The following is a 21,328-nucleotide window of genomic DNA, read 5'->3' as shown; positions in this document are numbered from 1 at the left end:
CAGTGTCGGTAGGCCAATCAGAGGCAGGCGGGGCGTTACCATGTCTATGCTCGGACGTAGAATAGATATAGGCGTGTACACAATCAATCACATAGTCTTGGCCTGACACATTGTAAACAATCTGGAGCGCCTACCTTCAAAGCCATACAGTATATATGCTACTGTTGCGGACTAGTAGGACTACACAATTCAATTGGCACTAGTAGCACACAGTCATTCATATGTATTCAATGTCTGTTCCGTTCTCCGAACACATGCTATCCAACCTGCTTGAGAAGCCCATATGGTGCCAACCAACATCACTGTCTTTTTATCATTTATAGTCAGAGATGGGATTAGTTACTACTACAGGGGGTTGTATTCTGGAAAAATAGATTCTCCAAAGCTGCATGTCTTCGCCCTCTACCGCCTCAGTCCTGAAGACAAGGCCCCGCTGAGCTGCTGATCAGACGGATTTATGGTGGAATCTCTGTAAGCCATTTGCTCCCTGCAAGCCGGAGAATCAAAGGCAAGATTTCCGGATGGCGTTGGGACAGAGATTATCCAGTTTGTGCTATCTGATTACAAACTTCCACAGGCTGTTTTCTTTTACTGGCTCAACTTTTCCCTTTGTGTTTTTTGACTTGTGATGGAGAGCGTGGGCATGATTGGGCCCCATTCAATCTGAAGCAACTGCACGTTACGGAGGCTTAGTGAACTAGCTAGATTTTATTAAATGGTGTGCTTGAATGACACAATGATGTGTCCCTAAAATAGTTCTTAAAAGAGCTCAAAAAGACAATATAAGAAAAAACATTTAAAATGTGATTTCTTTTCTTGAGAGATTCTATTGTCAGTCACACTGTAATAGCCTCATGAATACCAGTCTAGCACTGCAAATCATAAAATGAGGCATAACTAAAGAGCTCCTCGACAAGATCCCATACCCTTTTGACAGATGGGAGAAGAACAGCTCTTACATCCCTGGTTGCCTAACCAATGACTGTGAGTTGTGGATTCAACTCCTGGGTGGGAAACCACATATGGTATAGCAGTAGCATCTAGAGTACAGTAGCTCCTGAAGGGGGAATCACCAGTGCATCTGAGGTCACACTGCTTAAACGGCTACACTGTGTGGGCCTTTGATAATGGCATTACTATAATTTAAAGACAGTCTATGTCTATCAAATGCACAGATAGCTACAACATCTACATTAAGTAATCATCCATACAGCAGTGTGCACACTAAGCTCTTCAACAATGCAGCCTTTAGCCTGGTAGGTGGTAGATATCATGGTGGAATAACAACTTAGGGGTTTTCAGAAGTCTGTAAGAATGGAAAAAGGGGTTCCCTAATTCACATGTATTATCCATTATTTAGGAGCAATGAGGTTTGGTTGTGTGAAGCCCTAAAAATAGTTTGGAAGGAATCTAGTAGAAGAAAGGGCCTCGTCGTGACTGTATGCCAAACCAACAAGTCTCGAAGGCACCTCCCCAAATCATCTTGAGGCAATGCATCAATCAGAACCTCCACATCAGGGGTAAATGCACTCAGCAGCCGTAAAACTCCCAGATCAAGCAGCGAGCCGAGCCAAACCCAGAAGGACCTCCTCAGTAAACCCCAGCCCTTATCTTTGTCTCATAAAAACGAAAGAGTGCCTGGGAGTGTTGTGATCCTATGTAACTGCTGTCCAGTTTCTCTCTGTCTTTGCTGATCGCACTTCATCTTCAACATCTGGGGCAGTTAACCAGGACATCAGGGGAAGGGAGAAAGAAAAAGAAATTGCTAGATTATATCAATGTTAGCTGTTAGGTCTTTCATTAGGCACTTGGTTCAATCCTGCCAAGTTCTGCTCATGTGCTACAAGCAGCTACAAATATAAGAATAAAACTCAGCCACACAATAAATTCTGATAATGTTCTTTCCACCCCCAAAGGTTTCATCCATCTCCTCATAATTGTGCAGAGTTTGAAGGCAGTGAAGCTTGAAACCAAATGTTCAGAATCACACCACAGACCAGCTATAATCACACCACATTTAAATTGCAAACTTTAAAATGTCATTGCACCTAATGTAAGAAATTAAATATACCAAATATAACAAAAGCTGTTCTGGATGTGAATGACTTGGTCTGGGGCTGGTTACACCGAAGACTGCAGCTAACTCGCTCCGTAAGATCGCTCTCCGAAGACCTCCATGGGACAAATCAGATAGATGGAGACCGTATGGGGTCTATTAATAACTCCAGTTTCAATAGGAGTTCCATACATACAATGACAGATTTAAAGGCATTGTTTCATCCCCATAATTTCTTGACTATTTCAGACTGCTTTTTAATTTACAACTGGCTCAGATCAAATAGATCACTTATATCAAATAACGTCAGACAGACGTATGGGCCACTTTGAGTGCCTTTGTACGAAAGGAAAAAAGACGAAATTGGCTACTACAAAACCCTTTCATCCCCATGACCAATCTCTTGTTACATATAGTGAGCTCTTAGGCATAAGCGAGGGCTTAGTCTAATTTCACATGGCGATGTCTACACTAATAATTCAACTAATGCATGAACCGCCAACATTGAAGAAATATGAGGCTAAACTGATAGCTTATATTGATTCGAAGTCATACAGGAAAAGTAGAGAAAATAATTGAGCCTTTACATAATGTTTTCCAATTTTACATACCAATGACAAACCAGCCTAAAAAAAGCACAATTCAGCAATGTTCCAATCCAAATATTTATCTAAATGCTCTGGCTACTGTAACTGGATATCACAATAACAAACAACTAAAACGCATTTGTTCATAAATAGCTTCCAGTTTGTAAAACTAGTGTTAAAGACGAGCTGACAAACCTTTTTCTGTTACCATATTTTTTGCACCAAAAGTCCTCATTACAGCCTATTTTAAGCAATTACACTGTCAGCAGGAGCTGTAATCTCCGACTGCTGCTAAACGCCCAAATTTCCACATTTGCTGGAAACTATAATTGTGCACTGCTCTTGGTGCTTTGCAGATGGGCCCTATTGAGCAGCAATTTGAATATCCCTAATATTACCCAGTTCCTCTCTCGGGGGAGTGAAAGGAACATTAAAAAGCTCCAAATAATTCCGCTCAAATTACACAACCCTTAATGAACTTCAAAAGACACATGGATGTTTTTTCAGGCAGTGGTCAGGCTTTAACTGTAATTATGAAAACAAACCATATTAATGATATCATTTATCATTTCCACACTTTGGCCGCACGAGGCCCACCACAAAGTTCCTGCCTCCAGTGAAAACAGAGAAACACTAGTTAATCTACTAAACTTTAAGTGCAAGATTTTCCATTTACAGACCTTCATCCAAATTATTTAAAGACTTAAGAAGAACCCTCATAGCCCAGGTTTGACAAAAGCCTGAGACAAAGTTCTTCCATATCCCTGCTGTAACCTGATTAAAACTGGATCTGGGCCTGGACTGGAGTTAAAATCACCTGAGGAAAATTGCCTCAGGCCCATAGGATATTTTCCTTTGAATCAAGCAAATTCTCGCTATCTCAGTGAGCTGTGAGGAAGTGGCATTGTAGAGATGACATGACAAATGAATTATGCTACAGTGAAATGTTATAGCAGTGTTGAAAGTATAGTTTACTTCTAACAAATGTAGGCTACTAAATGATAAATGAAGGAAATGTTACTACTAATATAAGAAACATCGGCTATGGTTCTTTGGCTTCAGAACACAGGAGAAGTATTGCTGCCGCCCCCTCAGATAGGAAAGAAGTGTAGTGGCTCATTTAAATTCCTGCTGCTAGCAAGACTTCTGTTGTAAGTTTGGCTTCGTGCCAAATTGTGTCTCATGGGTCTACATACCATTGAATAATTTGTCCAAATGTCATTTGCAATTCTCCAAAAATCTTTTTCTTGACCGGGAGCTTTTTTAGAAAACATCTGTAACAAATAGTTGTTTTGAGAGTATATGAGAGTGCATCACATTGGTACTTCATGACCTTAAGCTGTACATGTTGCATTAAAACAAGTTAAGATTTCCATTGGACTGGAAATCTGATCACTTGAGCAGTAGCCATCTGCATAGTATGATATTTACCATTAGTTCTCGACTGCTCAAGCTCATGTGTTACAAATCTTTTGCCGCAGTCTATATAATTAGCTGTAATTGACTTCCCTTGAAATGTGTTTCTTCTGGGACATCTGGCCTTGAAACTTCCACCTTCCTATACTGGCCAGCACTGAGCTCCGCTTTCTGTTTGCTGAACTGCATGGGTGGTAAAGGTAGGACCAGACTCATCTGCAAAAATAAATCTAAGAAAAAATGTCTTTCATACGACATACTTCAAAAATAAAAAATATTTAAACACAATAATATACATGATATTGCTCTTTGGATAATTGTTTTCAGATTCCTGTCCCTGATGGTGCATGGTACAACTCAAGGTAGCTTTTATACTGATCAGCTACAAGGACATAGTGACACTTTATTACATGCACAAGCACAACTAAAGTTGGCAGAATTGTGGAACAACATTGACCTTGGAATGGCTGTTTCCTAAATGTCACTCTTGTTGCAATGCAAAGCCTTGATAACTACTCACTGACTATGAAGAGAGAGAGGCTACTGACTTGCCAAAGACAAAGATTGTTGAGAGAACTTAATAGCAGTGGTCAAATCAACAGTAAGAGTAGCCCCTCAGTTTTGAATTCTCTGAATATTTCTGGTCGCTGCATAGAATAGTCGTTCTGAAAAGTAATTCTGCTGAGTTAGAGCACTCTGTTCTCTTTGCGGGCAAACATTATGGGAAAGTAGTACCATACATATTTCAGTTGCAAAAATTACAAAAGAAAATTGCAGATATATTCATTTTACCATCTGGTTCAAAAATAAAGTCTGATGCATCTGTTGATGAACTGAAAAAGCATTTGCAAATGGTTCATTCTGGTAGCATGAATGACGATGCACTTTCATCCCACGAACTAAAATGTGCTCCTCATTGGAGAATGTCTTTACAACACTTGCCAACACTCTCTCTCTTTTCCCCCAGAAGCTTTTGAAAATGTAGATCAAATACAAAGCAAAGTATAAAAAGCATGACATCATCGCTGTGCGTAAATGAGGCGGTGATTTATTTGCTTTTCGTTTCTTTGTTTTGTTTTCCTATTTTCTTCAGGGCATTCTTCATCAGACCTCAAGTCATCAAGAGTAATTAAACAGTGATCAGAAAGATAAAAGAAACTGCTACTTAACCGTGTCAAATTAACAAGTTTTAAGCCCTGTCTGTGCAGTGCCTTACCACACCATGACAAAATGGTGATAACATGGTCATGTTCAATCATCGACCACTGTGATTGCAGTAAAGCAGCTCCTTGGCCACTCTCTCCGCTGACAGTCTATGGTTTTCAGACGATGGTGCAAGGGTGGGTGTTCTATAATTAACCAACTCTACTTTAGCAAAAACGTGTTAAGTCAACACAATGGAAGAAAAAGTACTGTAAAATAAAATCAATCGTGATTGATTGACCAAGGAAATGGTAGTAAAGTATGTGTTAAAAAGAAATCACAATGCAAATCAATTAACCCATTTTGGGCGGAAACCCCTTTTGGTGTTAGCATCCCTTTATGCTTTAGCTATTGAAAAATCGAAGAACGACTGACATAGAAACATAGCTTTTTCAGAAAATTGTCAGGATGTAGAAGACATTTTTAGAATCTGATCTCAGGTCAGAATGGGTTAAGCATCAAGTAGGGCATGTGGTTTCGGAACTCGAGTACCCAGGATAGATACTAACCTGGGCTCCATCCCTCAGTTTGAGGATGCACTCCATGGTGTTGATAGTGATGACGACCGCCTCAGAGCCCAGCTTTGTCCATGGCACGTGGATACGCAGCTCATGGATATGGCCACTCATGAAAGTGAAGGGCAGCTTCAACTCCTGTTAAATACAAAAGATGTTTGAGGATCATGTGAACAAGAGATTGCATTAAAATGATATAGCAAGGACAGTCTATGCTAATACTACATCTGTGACGCAGACAATACAGTAAAAGCATAATATGATGTTATAATAACTAAGGCATCGAGAACATTTGGGCTGTGTTTTTGAAAAGTAAAGTTTTAAGATGAGAGGAAAGTAAAAACAATGGCAACACATTATAAACTTGTTACGCCTATAACAAAATCAGTAAGATTTATTCAGAGGCTGAAGAATCATTGTTCTCCATCTTGAACTACTCTGCCTCTGTGTGAGAATGAGTCCCATGAAACCAGATTGCCTACACACAAGTTTCACATGCTTCTTCCATGAGTCCAAGCCAAAAAATCAATAATCAAACATATTTCTGAGGAAAAGCTGTCATGAATTTACAGTATGTCTGTTTGAGAAACCCCACACTGTTTCACTTAAACCTCACTACACTCACTAAGAAGATGATTTCTAATTACTTACTCCGTACATAAGACATTGTCCAAATTCAGTACAATGGAGCAAACTACAAAAGGGAGGAAAACTGCCAAGGTTTCGACACAGAGTTACACATGCAAACCCTAACAGAATTCCCACTGTCGGCTGACTCAAAGCTGCTTCCAATAAGAACTTTCATCACGATCTCTGTTGTGTTAGGTAGTGTTTTGGTCTGCTTTTTAGGAGCAGTCAGAACCCACTCAAGGGAAGAGAAACTTCTTTCAGTTCATAGCAGATTGATCCAATCCAGACATTACAAGTGTAAAAAAAGCACACTGTGTCAAAATAACACTACAGAGCAAAATATCCAAGTAAATCTATCAAACCTCTTCAACATGAGTTGACAGGAAAGATACTGTGTGAGTGCCTGGCTGAATTTCATTGCTGTGGTTCTTTCCTTCTTCTGGTCAAGACAATATAGTATAGATACATGTAGAATCTTGTAGAAGGTGGAGCAGAGCAGAACAACATGCTGGAGGGGTGCATATTTATACTACCCTCATAGATTTGTATAATCCGAACCATGTTTGATTTTCTTTTTTAGACTAGGGGTGGATTAAATCTACTGTATATTAGGCCTGGGCTATATTTGACTGAATCAAATATATTATTTTGACGATATTGAGGGAATGATTATTGGTGCATTCACAAATAAAACACTCCACAACAGATATTCAAACTACCCATTGCTTAGCTTGAAAAGCTTTAAAATGAGCTTTGTACAGACCAACCTCTGGGAGGTTGTTATATGCCTTGTACCACTGTTGGAGCAGGTGAAGGGTGGAGGATTTTGTATAGTGTGTATATGTACACTGTGAACAGGGCAAATAGTAGAACAACTAGAACAGTCAGGTAAATTCTAATGCAGCCTTTGCACTGTATCACAATATTGCAAGAAAGTGTGTGGTTCCAGAATTTGACATTTCAGTCATCTGGGGAATACCAGAATGCTCGCCTCAAAACACAGTCTCCTCGGGCATTAATCCGGCAGAATAGTCTCTAGTTATTCCTAAACGTAATCTCAGCGAGTGGTCGCCGTGAAACAATAGGGCGATGAGCATGTTTTAAGACAAGCCTTCCAGTTACAATCTGGGGACCATCATAATCGAATCTGAGTGATCGTCGATGATGATTATGATATTATGATATATATCCCAGAAGATATCTAGTCTCAGATCATTACATTATTTACAAATGTACATTATTGCCTGCCTAGTGCCTACTGTACATATGTATGATTCATTATTTAAATATTAAGAATGAGCCATTTACTCCATATTCACAATGCTGAAAAACAGGAGCACTGTTAGTTGTATAATGCATGTGGCCAGAGCGAATGTGCCGACACCAGTAATTATTAAAAGTACAAGCAAAATAAATTACAGTATGGGCCCTATCTTGCCTTACCCCTAAACGTATTTGCCTTTTTTTTACTATTTTGATAAACATTTTTAAATAGTTCAACTACATCGACACATTGTAAGCTTGTAGATCGGCTATTTGAACAATTTTAAAAGGTTTTTCAAAATAGTATAAAATGGCAAATAAGTTTAGGGATAAGGGGTAGGGAGTGGCGCAAGATATAGCTCTATCTGTTTAATGGAACTTCATTGTTTTTCATCTCAGCTTACATCACCTCTACTTATTAGACAGTTTCCATTTAAAAGGAGGATAGATGACAAAAAAGGGACAAGGTTCATTGCTTTATCATTTGCAGAACAGAAAGAATATTTAATATACCGCACTCATAGTTGAAATTCTGTCACCCAGTTAGTACCAAAGAGCACCTTGTTCACGTTGTTGTAGATTTTTACTCCGACCAAACAGATGCGCTTCTTCCAGATGCGCTTCTTACTATTTTTTCTACAACTAAATCTCCATTGAATACTTATTTCAATTATGAGGCCATGGTATATCATGGTATAATGATTACACCACAGCCTCTCGTATATTAGTGCTTTTATAACATGGTTGCCAACAGCGTTTTAACAGTATACTACATTTGTGTATTATGCTTACATATCAAAACCTATCACACGTTATAGCCCTCGGTTATTCTGATTCTATAAAGGATGACTTATATTCTTCTCTATTATAATGGGGAGCTCAAATTATGATGATATTACATCTCAATCAAAACTGCATGTAATTTCTGCAATCCAGGGAGCATAGCTACCTATTGACTGAAAACAGGTTCTGTCTGTGTCATGCAAAGTGTCTAGATTGACTCCAAAGTCAATATTTCTGATCTTGTCAAAAGGTTAAAGAGAGCTTGAGGCAGAAGCAGAACAGAGGGACATTGTTTTACAAACCTGCTCTAGGACATCCAACTTCAGGTCCAACTTGCTGAGAACCACATCTCCTCCCCACAAAGACAACTGCAAGTCAGAAGGCTTGAGATTCTTAATGTATTTGTTTACATAGCTCATCAGAAGCGGTGTAACATAAGACTCCAACATCTTGGCCCCGTCCTGAAAACACATGCATGGAACAAATACGTTATGATTTACAGACGATTTCGATCCCGATCTTTTGGACCCATATTGTGTCCAATAGAAAAGAAAATGCAGAATCGATTAAAATATAAAATTCAAACATAGCTGATCTACAAGCTCTTAAACGTTGTGAACATGTAGATATGCAATTTTTGTGTTGTTCTCCTATAATGCCACGCCCAAAATAGGGACAACTGGACAAGTGGTTAAAAATTGGGACACATAATGCATATGCCTAATGTGTTGGAACATAATGTACATCAATCTTTCAGGATAGATGAGCAGAGTATATAAGAGAAGACAACAGCAAGATAAACCTAAACTTATTTTTGGCCCTATCTAGAGCAATATCTTAATTAATCTGAATAGCTAAATGAGGAAATGAGGAAATTGTAACTACATGGTTGGTCATCCTTTCAATTCTGATAATTGTGGTTATCTCAGAATCAGAATTTAACTTTAACTTTAGTGTCACACCACACAGGTTTACAAACTGTAAAACAGGGTGAAATTGTTTTTTTGTGCAAGCCCTGCAATGTTTTTTGGGGGTTTTTTTATTCAAAAGATAGTAAGAGGGAAGAGAAAAATATATAGTATATAAAAATATATTTAAAAGATGTACCGGTATGTGTGTGTATATATATATATATATATATATATATATATAATATATATATATATATATATCATTATCTACATATTCACATAGTACCGGATATCTATCCAGTGCGGTAAGTGGTACCTGAGGTAAGACAATATAAAGGTGCGTAAACATAACAGCACATATATACTGTATAGTGTACACATGATATGCTATGGACGTTAGTTAAGGTGTGAGAAAAAGAAAACAAGTTGTAAATGGGATTAAGGTGCAAAGTGTCAGTGTGTGTCGATCACATAGTAAGTCCAGTAGGTCCACACATAAGGTAACTGATAGGTGCGACAGGGTCTCGGGGAGTGGCCGGTAGGTAGTTAGTTTGGCCGGATGGAACCGCAAGGTTCCCAGTTTGATCCCAGACTTCCCCAGAGTTAGTGTCGAAGGATCCTTGAGCAAGACTCTGAGTCTGAACCCTTAATTGCTCCCAATGTGCAGGTTGGTGCCTTGCATGGTTTCTTCTGCCGTCGGCCCGTCTGTGTATGAATGTGGGTATCAGGTACGGTCGCCCATAAACCATCTCGCCCCTCGATTTTTCCGCTGACCTGACGCCGACCGCTCTGCCCAACGGTTCTTGTATTCTTTATTTTGTTTTACTGAGAATAAGGTTAGAAATAAGTTTAGAGTTAGGCATAGTTTTACTGAGGTTAAGGTTTGGTATAGGGTTAGGTTTAGGCATAGTTTTACTGAGGTTACAGTTAGGATTAGGAATAAGGTTAGGTTTAACCGTTTAAGCATAATTTACTTAGGTTACTTTAGGAATGCCAGGCCGCGCAGTTCCGTCGTTTGGTATTCTGAATGTGTGTGTGAATGTGTGAAATTTTGTCCTCTAGTTTCATATCCATGTGAAAGTTCTTGCACAAAACGTGTATTTAGTCAATTATCTCCACTTTTTCACGAGATGCACAAGGACGTCTTTCTCTCCGGGCAAAGGGGCCTGGAAAGACAGCTGGACTTCATTTATCAAAACTTCCTCTGATCACCACAAACGCATCACCAATTGACCAGGGAAGCATAAATGTTTGGGACACACAATTGGCAGGTGGTCCCAAACATTTGTGCTTCCCTGGTCAATTGGCAGACGTCATGTCTGCGGTAATCAACAGAAAGTATTGGTAAAATCAGCCCATCAATCATTCCGGGCCTCTCGCCCGGAGAGAAAGTAGTCCGTGTGCATCTCGTGAAAAAGTGGAGATAATTGACTAAATACACGTTTTGTGCCAGAACTTTCACATGGATATAAAATTAGAGGACCATATTTCACTCCACGACTTTGGAATTATTTAATGGGTGAGTACAAACGGAGCATTTATCACATTTAGGCCATGCATAATTAATTTCAACCAGGAGCGGACGGAAGCGATCTATGCCTGTGATACAGAATTTACGAAGTATATGAATGATCACAGACATTCTAGGTCTACACTCTACAGCTTACAGTACTAGAATCGGTGATATCTACATACATTTCATTATGTATTCCACATATATAAACACAGCCATTATGAGCCATAGATCACTCCTATGTTGGTGAATGGTGAGTAATAGCAGCAGCATTAAAGGTTGTAGTGCTATATGTAGGGATGCACCGATCCGGCTTTTTGGCATTCGATACCGATTTCGATACATGGGGGTCCAGTATCTGCCGATACAGAGTACCGATCCGATACCCCCCACAAAGAAACGTAATAACCTATTAAGCTGTATGCCTCACTGTGTGGAGTCTGGAATCATTATTTTGTGTAAGGCAACATCAAGGCTTGACTTAAACATTACTTTCCCAACTTTGTAAAACAAAATGTAACAAACACAGATATAAATGCACTGAATTATTTATTAAATAACTGTGCAACAATTAGACCAGGTTAATGTGTGCGCAGGCTAGCCTGGCTGCATCCCACATGTTATACTGTCAATACTACACTGCTGTGTCACAGAGGAGGTTGTTTTCATACTGTAAATTTACATAATTATCGGATCGGATCGGATAATGGATCGGCCACCGATCCGATACCCGATCTAGAATTTTAGCCTGGATCGGCGCCGATCTCCGATACGAGTATCGGATCGGTGCATCCCTAGCTATATGTACTAAACTAAACCCAATAAATAATGGATCAACTTGGGGTCAACTATTGTGAGTCAACTGTCAATTGTGTGCCTCATACTCTATGCAATATCCTCACTGTAGGTGATAGGGAGGGGTATTACTCTAGATGACAATAGCTTTGATTGATTGAATACTTTATTAACAGTTCGTAAAAAGTACAGAGGTACAGTTATGCAATAATGCTATAAGGATAACACAAGAAGCCAGAGGGCTTGTTTCCTTTGTGGCCCTATCATATGTATTCAATAAATCGAGACATATAAAGACATATGGTACTACACAAGGCAAGCTTATTTTGGCAAGCTATGCATGTATGAAATAGTATGTAATATCACAGCCATAGGGCTATGACAGCTACACAGAGACCTGTAGAGATGCGTATGTGCACTGCTTGCAAGTGGAGAGAATTTCAGGTATTCTACTTTTGGGAGTATCAGTGCAACTTAAGATGACAGGAGTTAGCCAAGTTAGCTACGCTACTTTATAGTTTCTTTCTACGCATAGGCTACGCATTTTTCTTGTACACAACCGGTGATTAAAGGCGTAATGAATACGATTACATATCAAACCATGTCTCTTAGCAGGCAAATACTGGATGATGAAAAAGTTACTGCTAGCTACTAGGCTAGCAATGCTGCTATGCTGTCATTCTAAACGCAGAGAAGCTAAGCTAACTGCTCGTTGAGGGGTAGCAGTGTTTATGTCGTCCCAGCAAAACGAAGCGTCCTGCCACCGCACCGATAAAACGTAACGTTGTATCCTTACTTAATTGCTGCAGTTTCCCCGGACGCTATGCCTTCAATTCCACAGCTATAACAACACATTCATCCCGTTTGCTGAGGTGAGCCTCATCCCTCCATGGTCTCAGGCAAACGTCATCAGTGTAAACATCAACACACTTCCTTATGCCCTGCTTCTACTGCGTCACTTCCTGTGACGTACTACTGTCGGTTCATACTCTAAGGTTCATCCCCCCTGGAAACTCCCATTTACCTGCTAGCAGTTTGTGGACACAGCCAGCCAGGACAGAGCCCCATCTGCCTCGCATTCGCTTATTATTGTACACCCGAATGTGAGTTTCAGTTACTGTAGCCTATATACTGCATGGATTTTTAACAGCACATCTATGGGCCAAATAAGCTGCACACACACACACACACACACTTCCTTTTAAGTTTTAATTATCGAATCATGACGCTTTGTGAAAATAAAATGCAGTGACACTGAACAATGACAATTGTGAAAAATCATTGTGCAAATTTAGAAAGGAAAAAAATCTACCTATAACCCTAGCCCTATTTTTTGCCCGTCATCTGGTGCTTGGTGATAGACACTAGACAGGATGGAATCACACATGAGACAAAGCTCATGGGGAGTGGGCGAGTGTGGGTGCCTCTAAGGCCAGACTTAGCCTATAGCCTGCCTACTAACGCTTAACTTCAGCACAAATCAAGAGCGGGTGGCATAGGCTAATTCATTTCTGAATGCAACAACACAACATATAAAATAGGCTATTTGAACATTCAATAGGACTACATCTGTTGATAGACTATACACATATGATATGTCCAATTTGTTGATAGTCTGCACAGTGTACTGTACACATATTCATTCACACTATACTATTGCGGATAGTCTGTATAGGCCACACACACGCGCACGCACACACAAGCGCGAGCGCACACGCGCGCACACACACACACACAATTTTAAATTCAATGGGCTTTATTGGCATGAGAAAACATACGTTTACATTGCCAAAGCAGAAAGAACAATACAACACACATAGTGTGCATAGTCCAACCTCATTGATAGACATAATATATATTGATATGTTCACTCATTCAGAGATGCAGTATAGGACCAGCTCAGTATTTTGATTCATATATATTTATTACAAAAAAATATATGTTCATTCATCTTGGTTTTGCTCTTGACTTCAATCTCTTATAGTATACCTCTTCTGCGTTTCCCTCTCACTGTTGCTGCAGACATCACCTGCTTTTCCCTTCTGTGGTGAATAAATGTTTGTCTTTATCATATCTTCTTATCTTATTTCCTTACATTCTGTCAAAGGAAAATGTCCCGTGCATGGGTCCATCCATGGGCCGTATAAATACAAATAATGCATATGCTAATACGTTATTTGGGCTAGATCTAATGCAAGAAATATATAGGTAAAGGCCTGTTGAATTTCGGAAAGAAAATCCATGAGTCCCTTGCCGAATATAACGCCGGATTGTCAAGATTGAACACTTGTATTCGGCAATAACAGCGACACAATTATAAGCTTCCCCAGAAGCTCATTTCCAAAATGATAGCCACCGCAGACATTTCGATTTTTTGTCTCAGAGATTTCACCAGTAACAAAATACCAACGATAATTCTGCAGCTAATTGTATTGCAGCGTGCAGTCACAGCATGCAGTCCAAGTCCCCTGAGGACACAGTCCACATATAGTCCACTCCAAGCTATTCACTGTTCAATGCTGCAGATATGGGTTGTAGCCAATCCAGTGGTCTGTCCACTGACCATGGTCTCTAACACGGACCACTAGCTATTCACTGTAGAATTTGACCATGTGACTGACTCGCGCTGTGTGTGTGTGTGTGTGTGTGTGTGTGTGTGTGTGTGTGTGTGTGTGTGTGTGTGTGTGTGTGTGTGTGTGTGTGTGTGTGTGTGTGTGTGTGTGTGTGTCATTCTCATTCAATATAGGCCTATTTAAAGCGCGCATGTTCTCCCGCACATTGCTGTTTGATGTGTTCAACACACCATTTTGAATGATTTTGTATAGACTATACACTCGCAGCCTGTTACCGAATTCGAAAAGCATCAACTTTATAGAAAAGATGTTGCACTATATATTAAGATATATTCATAAATATGTGTAATATTTGTTCCTTATATGTTTATGATGGCAATAAAATCTGTGCACAAAAAAATACGTTTCATTCCAACATTTGTCCCTCATTTGAAACGGATTAATTTAATCTGAAATGCTCATGCAGTAGATTTACCAATCAAGCTGATCAGTTCAATAATTTAAAATTGACAGTAAAGGAATTTAGAATTAATAGCCTTTGGCTTTGGCTGGCATATACGTTTTTGACCAAGATTTTAAAGCGAAAGTATAAAAGGCTATATGTGTGTGAAACTTTAGGGACTAATGCCCAATAAAGACACATCAAGGTAGTTTGTTTCTGCGTGTATCACCTTTACTGTTACAGAAATATTTCGTTGAATCAAGCGATTGGTGAGGTAATTACCAGCAAATCGGAAATCATTTTAATTAATCTCTTACTGTTGTATTATTATTATTGTTATTATTATTGTTGTTATTATCATTATTATTATTATTACAATTATTATTATTATGCTACAATAGGCAACACCATGTGCTTTCATACGTGTTCTTCATTAGCCTATAATCAATATCCTCTGCCTATTGTTCTAAATGTTTTTTTTGCCTCAATAAATTTATTGTGGGAAGTGTTGCGCTTTTATTTATGTATTCTTCTGAGAGACGTCATGTCCTTAAGGAAATTATTAAGAAAGTTTTATGACGGTAAATGGGCCTTCAATTCAAAGGCTATTTGAACGATAATTTAATATAATAATAAATAATTCATAAGCCATGTTACCGTCCATGCAGTTTTCAGAGTCAGGTGTAATAATTCAGATTCTATTTAAGAACCCGATAAATGTTTTCAATATATATGGTCTATACAGTTACAACTTACAAGGTATTCCATAGACACCACTCTGAAAAATAGGCCGAGGGGAGATATACACCAAAGGAGTGACATATAGCGACAAACCATGGAAAAATAAGGTCGGCTGCATCAATAGAAAACGTTCTTGCTAATGCATGGCCGCGCTGCATTTTTCTGATTTTTAACTTCGATTTAATTTCATATTCATGACATAAAATTCACAGAAACGATTAATGGGTTGGGTGCAGTCCAGCGGCTGTTAAGATTTATATTTGGAGCTTGCTGAACCAATAGGTCTAGGCACACGGTCAAAAACTAACATTTTCCCACAAGGCCAACTAGGCTATAATTAGTATGTAATGGATGTTTACTTTGTCATAAATAGTGATAATAATGGTAATGATTTTAATACATTGAGTCTATACCGTTTCCGTATAGGATATGCTTTGACTTTTCGCTTCATTGCCTTTGAGTATGTCTTTACACTGCTGTCTGCTGGCACTTTGCAGGGCAGTTGATATCAGAGTTTATGAAGATAAAGATATCCTTTGCTAATGCTAATATAATGCTAATTAGCCTCTTGTCCGTGTTATATTTCCAGATGATAATGGCAGCTAAAAATAAAACTGTAAGAAACGTATAAACATATACTGCATGTACATATATAGGCCTACAATAATGGCCTATATGCCTGATACTATATTAAATGGACAAATAAAAGGATAAATATTGATCCTTTTCCATATAAACGAATTTAGCAGTAGTGATTGTGTCCCCAATTATATTTGACATTTGAAAGGCTTTTTTGCCGTCTGTTCATCCTGACAGCTCATTCTACCAACTGCTGCCTAAATTATACTGCTTATTTTCGTTAAACAACTAAGCTATTAAGCCAATTTACATGGTAAATTGTTTCAAATATTCATGTTGGGCTTCGACTTTCAGTCACACATAATAGGATATGTTTCAAAGCATGGGTGGCATGAAAAAAACACGGTTGAGAATGCAGTCTTAACTGAAATATTTAACTTGCTTTATTTCTAAAATACAATTTAACATACTTTAAACTTATGGCTGTTTTAACAACATTTCATTTCAATGACAAGAAAATAAAAAATAAAAAACATTATTTACATGGTCTTGATATTTACAGGTGATATGAAAGATGCAAGGCACGGCATGGCTCCACTGCTGCTGGACTGATGCAACCAATCCCACTGTCTGTTAATTGTACTGTAAAGTGTCCTCGTCATTTCGAGATTGTCTTTGAACAACAACAAAAGCATTGCTGACTTGTCGTCTTCCGTTTTGTCCATTTATTGTTATTTGATAGTTTTATAGCAGCCATCTCGGCTAGTAGTCCTGATGAGGGGTGTGCGTCAAACTGTGCCGTCGCAAGTCACAGTTGCGCCGAAACACCTTTCCGCAGCGGTCACAGCTGTAGGGCTTGATGTCTGTATGGGTAAGAAGGTGAGTTTTCAGGTTACTTCTTTGATTAAAGGTTCTTCCGCATGTGGGGCATTTGTGAGGAGATTCCTGTTTAGATTTAAAGCAAGCAAAGGATTATTCCCTTTAATTGTATAATAGGCTACTTTGTGTCATCTTTTTCAGTCATTTTCTTTTATTTTCTTAATAATGATCAATTAGTGAAATTGACGCTTAAATTTGACATAAGAATGCATGTTTAACTTGCTGGCTTGGATCACGTTTTGGTAATTGGCCAAATAGGTTGTGAAAACTCAATTCATGTCCCCAATGCATTTAGTAGGCCTATACACGTCACATGATGCATAGGAAAATTAAGAATTTCACTCTCTCAATTCACAGTTTACATAAGTTACATATTGTACAAAAGTATATTATTCATATTGTTGATACCTTACCTGCATATGTAGGGTTTTATGGACGGCTAGAGTTCGAGATTGACAGAATCCCTTCCCACATTCTTGACATTTGAATGGTTTTTCCTTGGAGTGGATGTATCTGTAAAACAGGGGAGACACACAATCACATTTCTGCTTGTGTAACGATTTGTATAGCCGTTACAAGCACCAGTAGAAGTTAAAGAGAACTTAGAGAAGTCTTCGTGGTAAAAGCACTTTAGCGCCCTCATGGAGAAGATGGGAATATATAGGTTCTCCGGTAGAAAAAGGAATAATAATGATAATAATAAAACAAGGAATTAGAATTTCTTCTTTCCCCAAACTATTTTGAATTGGGGTATGTTACTCGTGATTCATACAAGTTGGAAATAATCTCTTGGTGACTTCAATTGATTGCAGTGAGTCAGTGCATGCAGGTTTAACAAAATCGCTATAGCCTGTAGCCTATACAGATTATGATTCTTACCTATGGTCTCTGAGATGATCTTGTCTTCTAAAGGCCTTGTGGCATATATCACAGGTATAAGGCCGCTCATCTGTGTGCGTCCTCTCGTGGATGAGAAGGTTGTAGGACTTGGTGAAATGCCTGCCACAGAACTTGCAAATAAATTCCTTTTTAGTCTTGGACGGGAGCCTCCCTCGGGTGGGTTTTCTGTCCGGGGACAGCTTGCTCAGCTCAGAGATCGTGCCCCCAAGCCCCGCTGTCAACTTAGCAAGATCCGCAACTTTTGGTGGGTCCTCCTGAGTGGCCGCGATGGCAAGGTTAGCAAAGTCAAACCTCGGCCTGTCCTTGTGCAGTGCGGGTATAATGTGCGTAAGGGCACCTTGTTTGGGGTGGAAGAGGTGCGCTGCAGCTGCGAACGGTAACGCAGGGAAGGGGAATCTGGGGTCCACCAGACCCTGGGCAGCCATTTCCGTTATTGTGGACCTCAGTCCTTGCATGTGCGGATACCCCAGTGTCCAGTGGTTCATGTGCATGGTCTGCAACGCACTGAGGCCATACAATCCCTGCAGCTGGTCAACGGCAGCGGGGAAAGTGTTGACAGTCTGCAGGAAGGAGTAGTTGGTCAGCTGGAGGGACGGGTGCAGAGGGATCGGCGCGGGCAGGGCTTTGCTTCCCATCGTGGCGAAGGACGTCACAGCTCAAGCCTTAGCAGAGGACGCAGTGAGGACCCTGTTCGGGGAAAAGGAAAAACACAGGTAAGCTCTTGTTGAAAAAATAAAACTAAACTAAAAACCCCAAGTCAAGTGAAATGTTATTATAGGCCTATAGCCCAGTAGCCTATCACAAAACATGCCCCAAAGGGCTGCAAACGTCATAACAAAACACAAATAACGCCTGCGATAAATGTTTCTTTAGCTTAAATCTAATTTCTGAAGTTCAATCATGGAAAACACACGGCAGATAAATGTTAGAGGCCACAGGCTAATGAACAATTTATTAAAACGTCTCGCAAAGCGCCGGTCCTGCATGCGTATATCACTCATTCACCTGTCAATATAGGCATTCATAAAATAATTGGTGCAGTCGACACTATTAGGCTACACATTGTAAAACAACATAATTGTAGCCTATATGTAGAGAATAGAAGATTTGTAAATTTGAAATCTTGCCAGGAGTGAACAAACGTGTTATTCCCCCACGCGTGTGACTCAGAATAAAACAGAAATGTTAGCTTTTAACCGCAATTACAAATACATTATCTTTATTCTGAACACACGTATAGGTCTCTTATTGATGGGGTTAGACTATTTCACAACATGAGAAACATTTTATGGCACGTTGCCCGTCAGCACGATAACAGGCCTATATGGCGAATAACCATCCAGTATAGTTCTGCAGGCCTATGTCATTAAAGCAATATAATAAAGCACTATTCTGTGTTCACAATGATCACAATGAGAGGCAAACACTGAACAGAGTATAGCCTACACGTGTCGATGTGTGTGTGTGATGTGTGAATGTCTCGAGGATTGGCAACAAGCAGCAATACACCCATTCATATATGTTTTGCAGTTATTACGCTTTGTCAGTCATCCAAAAATAAGTGTCTTGTTGTTTTATTATAAATAATATTGTAGCATGCATGTCAGGCATTAGGACATTATATTAATATTTAGTTTGACGCTTATATAGAAGCCTGTTGTGTAATTTTGTAACGGTGCTCCGATAAGAGAAAACGCAAAGAGATTTGGTAAGTTATTTTAGTTATTAAATTGTGGCCTATATAGACATGGATTTATTTATTATATTCCCGTGAGTCGAATGTTACTTTGCTCTTGCCTTTACAGACTAGACCGAGGTTTAACATGTAGCCTAAATTCGCACAGGTGCAATATAAGTCAGCCAAGCTTTGGTGCTATTTGAGCAAAAATACAACAGCGAATTCTATTTTCCTTTCAATAACCTTTGGACTTATTTTTCGCATTGCGGTAGCGAGTGCACTTCCTCTGGTGCACGTTCCCACAATCTTTATCAACGTATTTTTTTTAAACAAGTAGTCTACTACGTTTTACATCTCTACACATAATAACGAGTTTTTACGAAAGCGAGGGCCACTGCCGATTTCAGCAATGCAAGCTGCCGTGAACAGTTAGACTGACGACCCTGCGAAACAAAATCTTACCCCCAATAAATCGCTGCCAAAGGTCACTCGCACCGAGTCCTGCAGTGTATATCAGTAATCCACAGTGACCTGAAGCGACGAGCTCCAATGCAGCCTCTGTAAAAGTTTTCCAAGTTCGTCCATGAAACTTTCACGTACTCATGCAGGCAACTCTGATATATTGGACTTTGCGCACAGCTGCAAAGATGATAAAAGTTGCGAGAAGAGACGAAGTGCGCTCGCTGTGGAGTTGCAGCCCACGGCAGCGTGTGTCTGTCTCGCGCAGTGCTCGGAGTTGGGCTGGAGTGAAGTGTGCGTAATGAGCACAGGTCCTTCACTTTTCAGGGCTCCGGGCACTGGCGCGCTCAGCCCGCCCTCCGACACGCCTTCTCCCTGTGATTAACTCCAATGTTCTTCTCTGTTTATTTGTGTTTGGATAGCAACTACGGCTCTAGACCAGAGAACGGTGTTCAGCTCAACCTGCCTCACTGACACTTTTCATGTCCTATATAGCCTATACCTTTTTTGGGGAGACATCATTGGAAATGGAAGCAAAGAGAAACTCGGCAAAAGGGAGAGACATGCATCAATTTTGCAATCCACGCTTTTGCAACGTGCTTTTGGACACTTGAGTAGCTTACAAGACTTTAAAACCAAAGCCTATTGCGTAAATGGAGGGCACATGTAAGAGCCACCACATTAAGTCGTTTTATTTCATTGCGGTAAGAGTAAAAATCCTGAGGTCTGAGCCAGAGAAAAACATCCTCAAATCATCAGCATGGTGAAGAAATGCACAGTAAACAGCTAACAATGTTTTAAGATTTTGGAGATGGGTGCACTTTCTTATACATCCTATCTTAAGACACACTTTGTAAATCAACATTTAAGCGTAAACATTAAATAATTAAATAATTATTCTATAATTAAAAGTTTTAATTAAAGGCTCTATAATATAAACATATCACCTAATTTGTATTATTTATTTTATTTTATGAGTGACCTTATAGCTCACCCCCATCACGATGAATATGTTTTGATGGGTGTGTTGCATTATACCTTTTTGGAAGAAAACAATATATATAAATAATAACAACAATAACAGCAACTACAACTATTTTAAAAACATCCCGATAATGTGACCAAATGGTGGCTTATGTCTTCATCATTTCTAAATCCCCTTGCAGTCGCAATCTATTGGGATTCTCTAGTTTTATAAGTCCGTTTTTGTTTAGTTACATTCACTATAGTCAAAAACATTTCTCACATTTGTCCTGCAGAATAAAGGTTTTGTCAGATTAGATTAATTAATATGTAGCTACAATTCATACAGGCAATCATGTGAAAACAAGATAGGCTATTACGCCTACAATTTTGTCATTTTCTATTGATAAATTAATTCATGAGTTTATTTGATAAGAATTGT

At 39.3% G+C, this 21,328-nt stretch overlaps 2 protein-coding genes across 4 annotated transcripts in view; both read right to left on the bottom strand.

Annotated features, from left to right (window-relative positions):
- vps13b (vacuolar protein sorting 13 homolog B) overlaps positions 1–12,577 on the bottom strand; it is a 457,445-nt gene extending 444,868 nt beyond the window's left edge. For both annotated transcript variants that reach the window (XM_083761686.1, XM_083761685.1), the window contains exons 1-3: positions 12,469–12,577; positions 8,756–8,914; positions 5,772–5,915 (exon numbers count right to left, since the gene is read on the bottom strand). In XM_083761686.1, coding sequence (XP_083617812.1) covers positions 5,772–5,915; positions 8,756–8,902 — 291 coding nt within the window. In that variant the 5' untranslated portion in view covers positions 8,903–8,914; positions 12,469–12,577. The remainder of the gene's footprint in view (positions 1–5,771; positions 5,916–8,755; positions 8,915–12,468) is intronic.
- Positions 12,578–16,427: 3,850 nt separating this feature from the next.
- osr2 (odd-skipped related transciption factor 2) lies at positions 16,428–20,210 on the bottom strand. 2 transcript variants are annotated; one of them, XM_083760891.1, is made up of 4 exons: positions 19,927–20,210; positions 17,766–18,473; positions 17,300–17,399; positions 16,428–16,952 (listed from the first exon to the last, which is right to left on the bottom strand). In XM_083760891.1, exons 2-4 carry the CDS (start codon positions 18,419–18,421, stop codon positions 16,770–16,772), a joined length of 939 nt encoding a protein of 312 aa, XP_083617017.1. In that variant the 5' UTR covers positions 18,422–18,473; positions 19,927–20,210; the 3' UTR covers positions 16,428–16,769. The 2 variants fall into 2 exon arrangements, with proteins under 2 accessions (XP_083617017.1, XP_083617018.1); XM_083760892.1 differs by having other exon boundaries at positions 16,428–16,870.
- Between the last annotated feature and the right edge of the window lie 1,118 nt (positions 20,211–21,328).

The sequence above is a fragment of the Protomyctophum parallelum genome (assembly GCF_964188405.1).
Source record: "Protomyctophum parallelum genome assembly, chromosome: 3".
In the NCBI taxonomy this organism is placed as follows: domain Eukaryota; kingdom Metazoa; phylum Chordata; class Actinopteri; order Myctophiformes; family Myctophidae; genus Protomyctophum; species Protomyctophum parallelum.
The sequence above is the reverse complement of the archived record's forward strand: the minus strand, read 5'-3'. Positions and strand labels throughout refer to the sequence as shown.

Coding starts and splice junctions, on each gene's coding strand:
- osr2 (XM_083760891.1), bottom strand. CDS start 18,421: ATGGGAAGCAAAGCCCTGCCCGCGCCGATCCCTCTGCACCCGTCCCTC. Junction 17,400..17,765: donor GATCATCTCAGAGACCATAG/GTAAGAATCATA, acceptor CCTGTTTTACAG/ATACATCCACTCCAAGGAAA. Junction 16,953..17,299: donor ATAAAACCCTACATATGCAG/GTAAGGTATCAA, acceptor AAATCTAAACAG/GAATCTCCTCACAAATGCCC.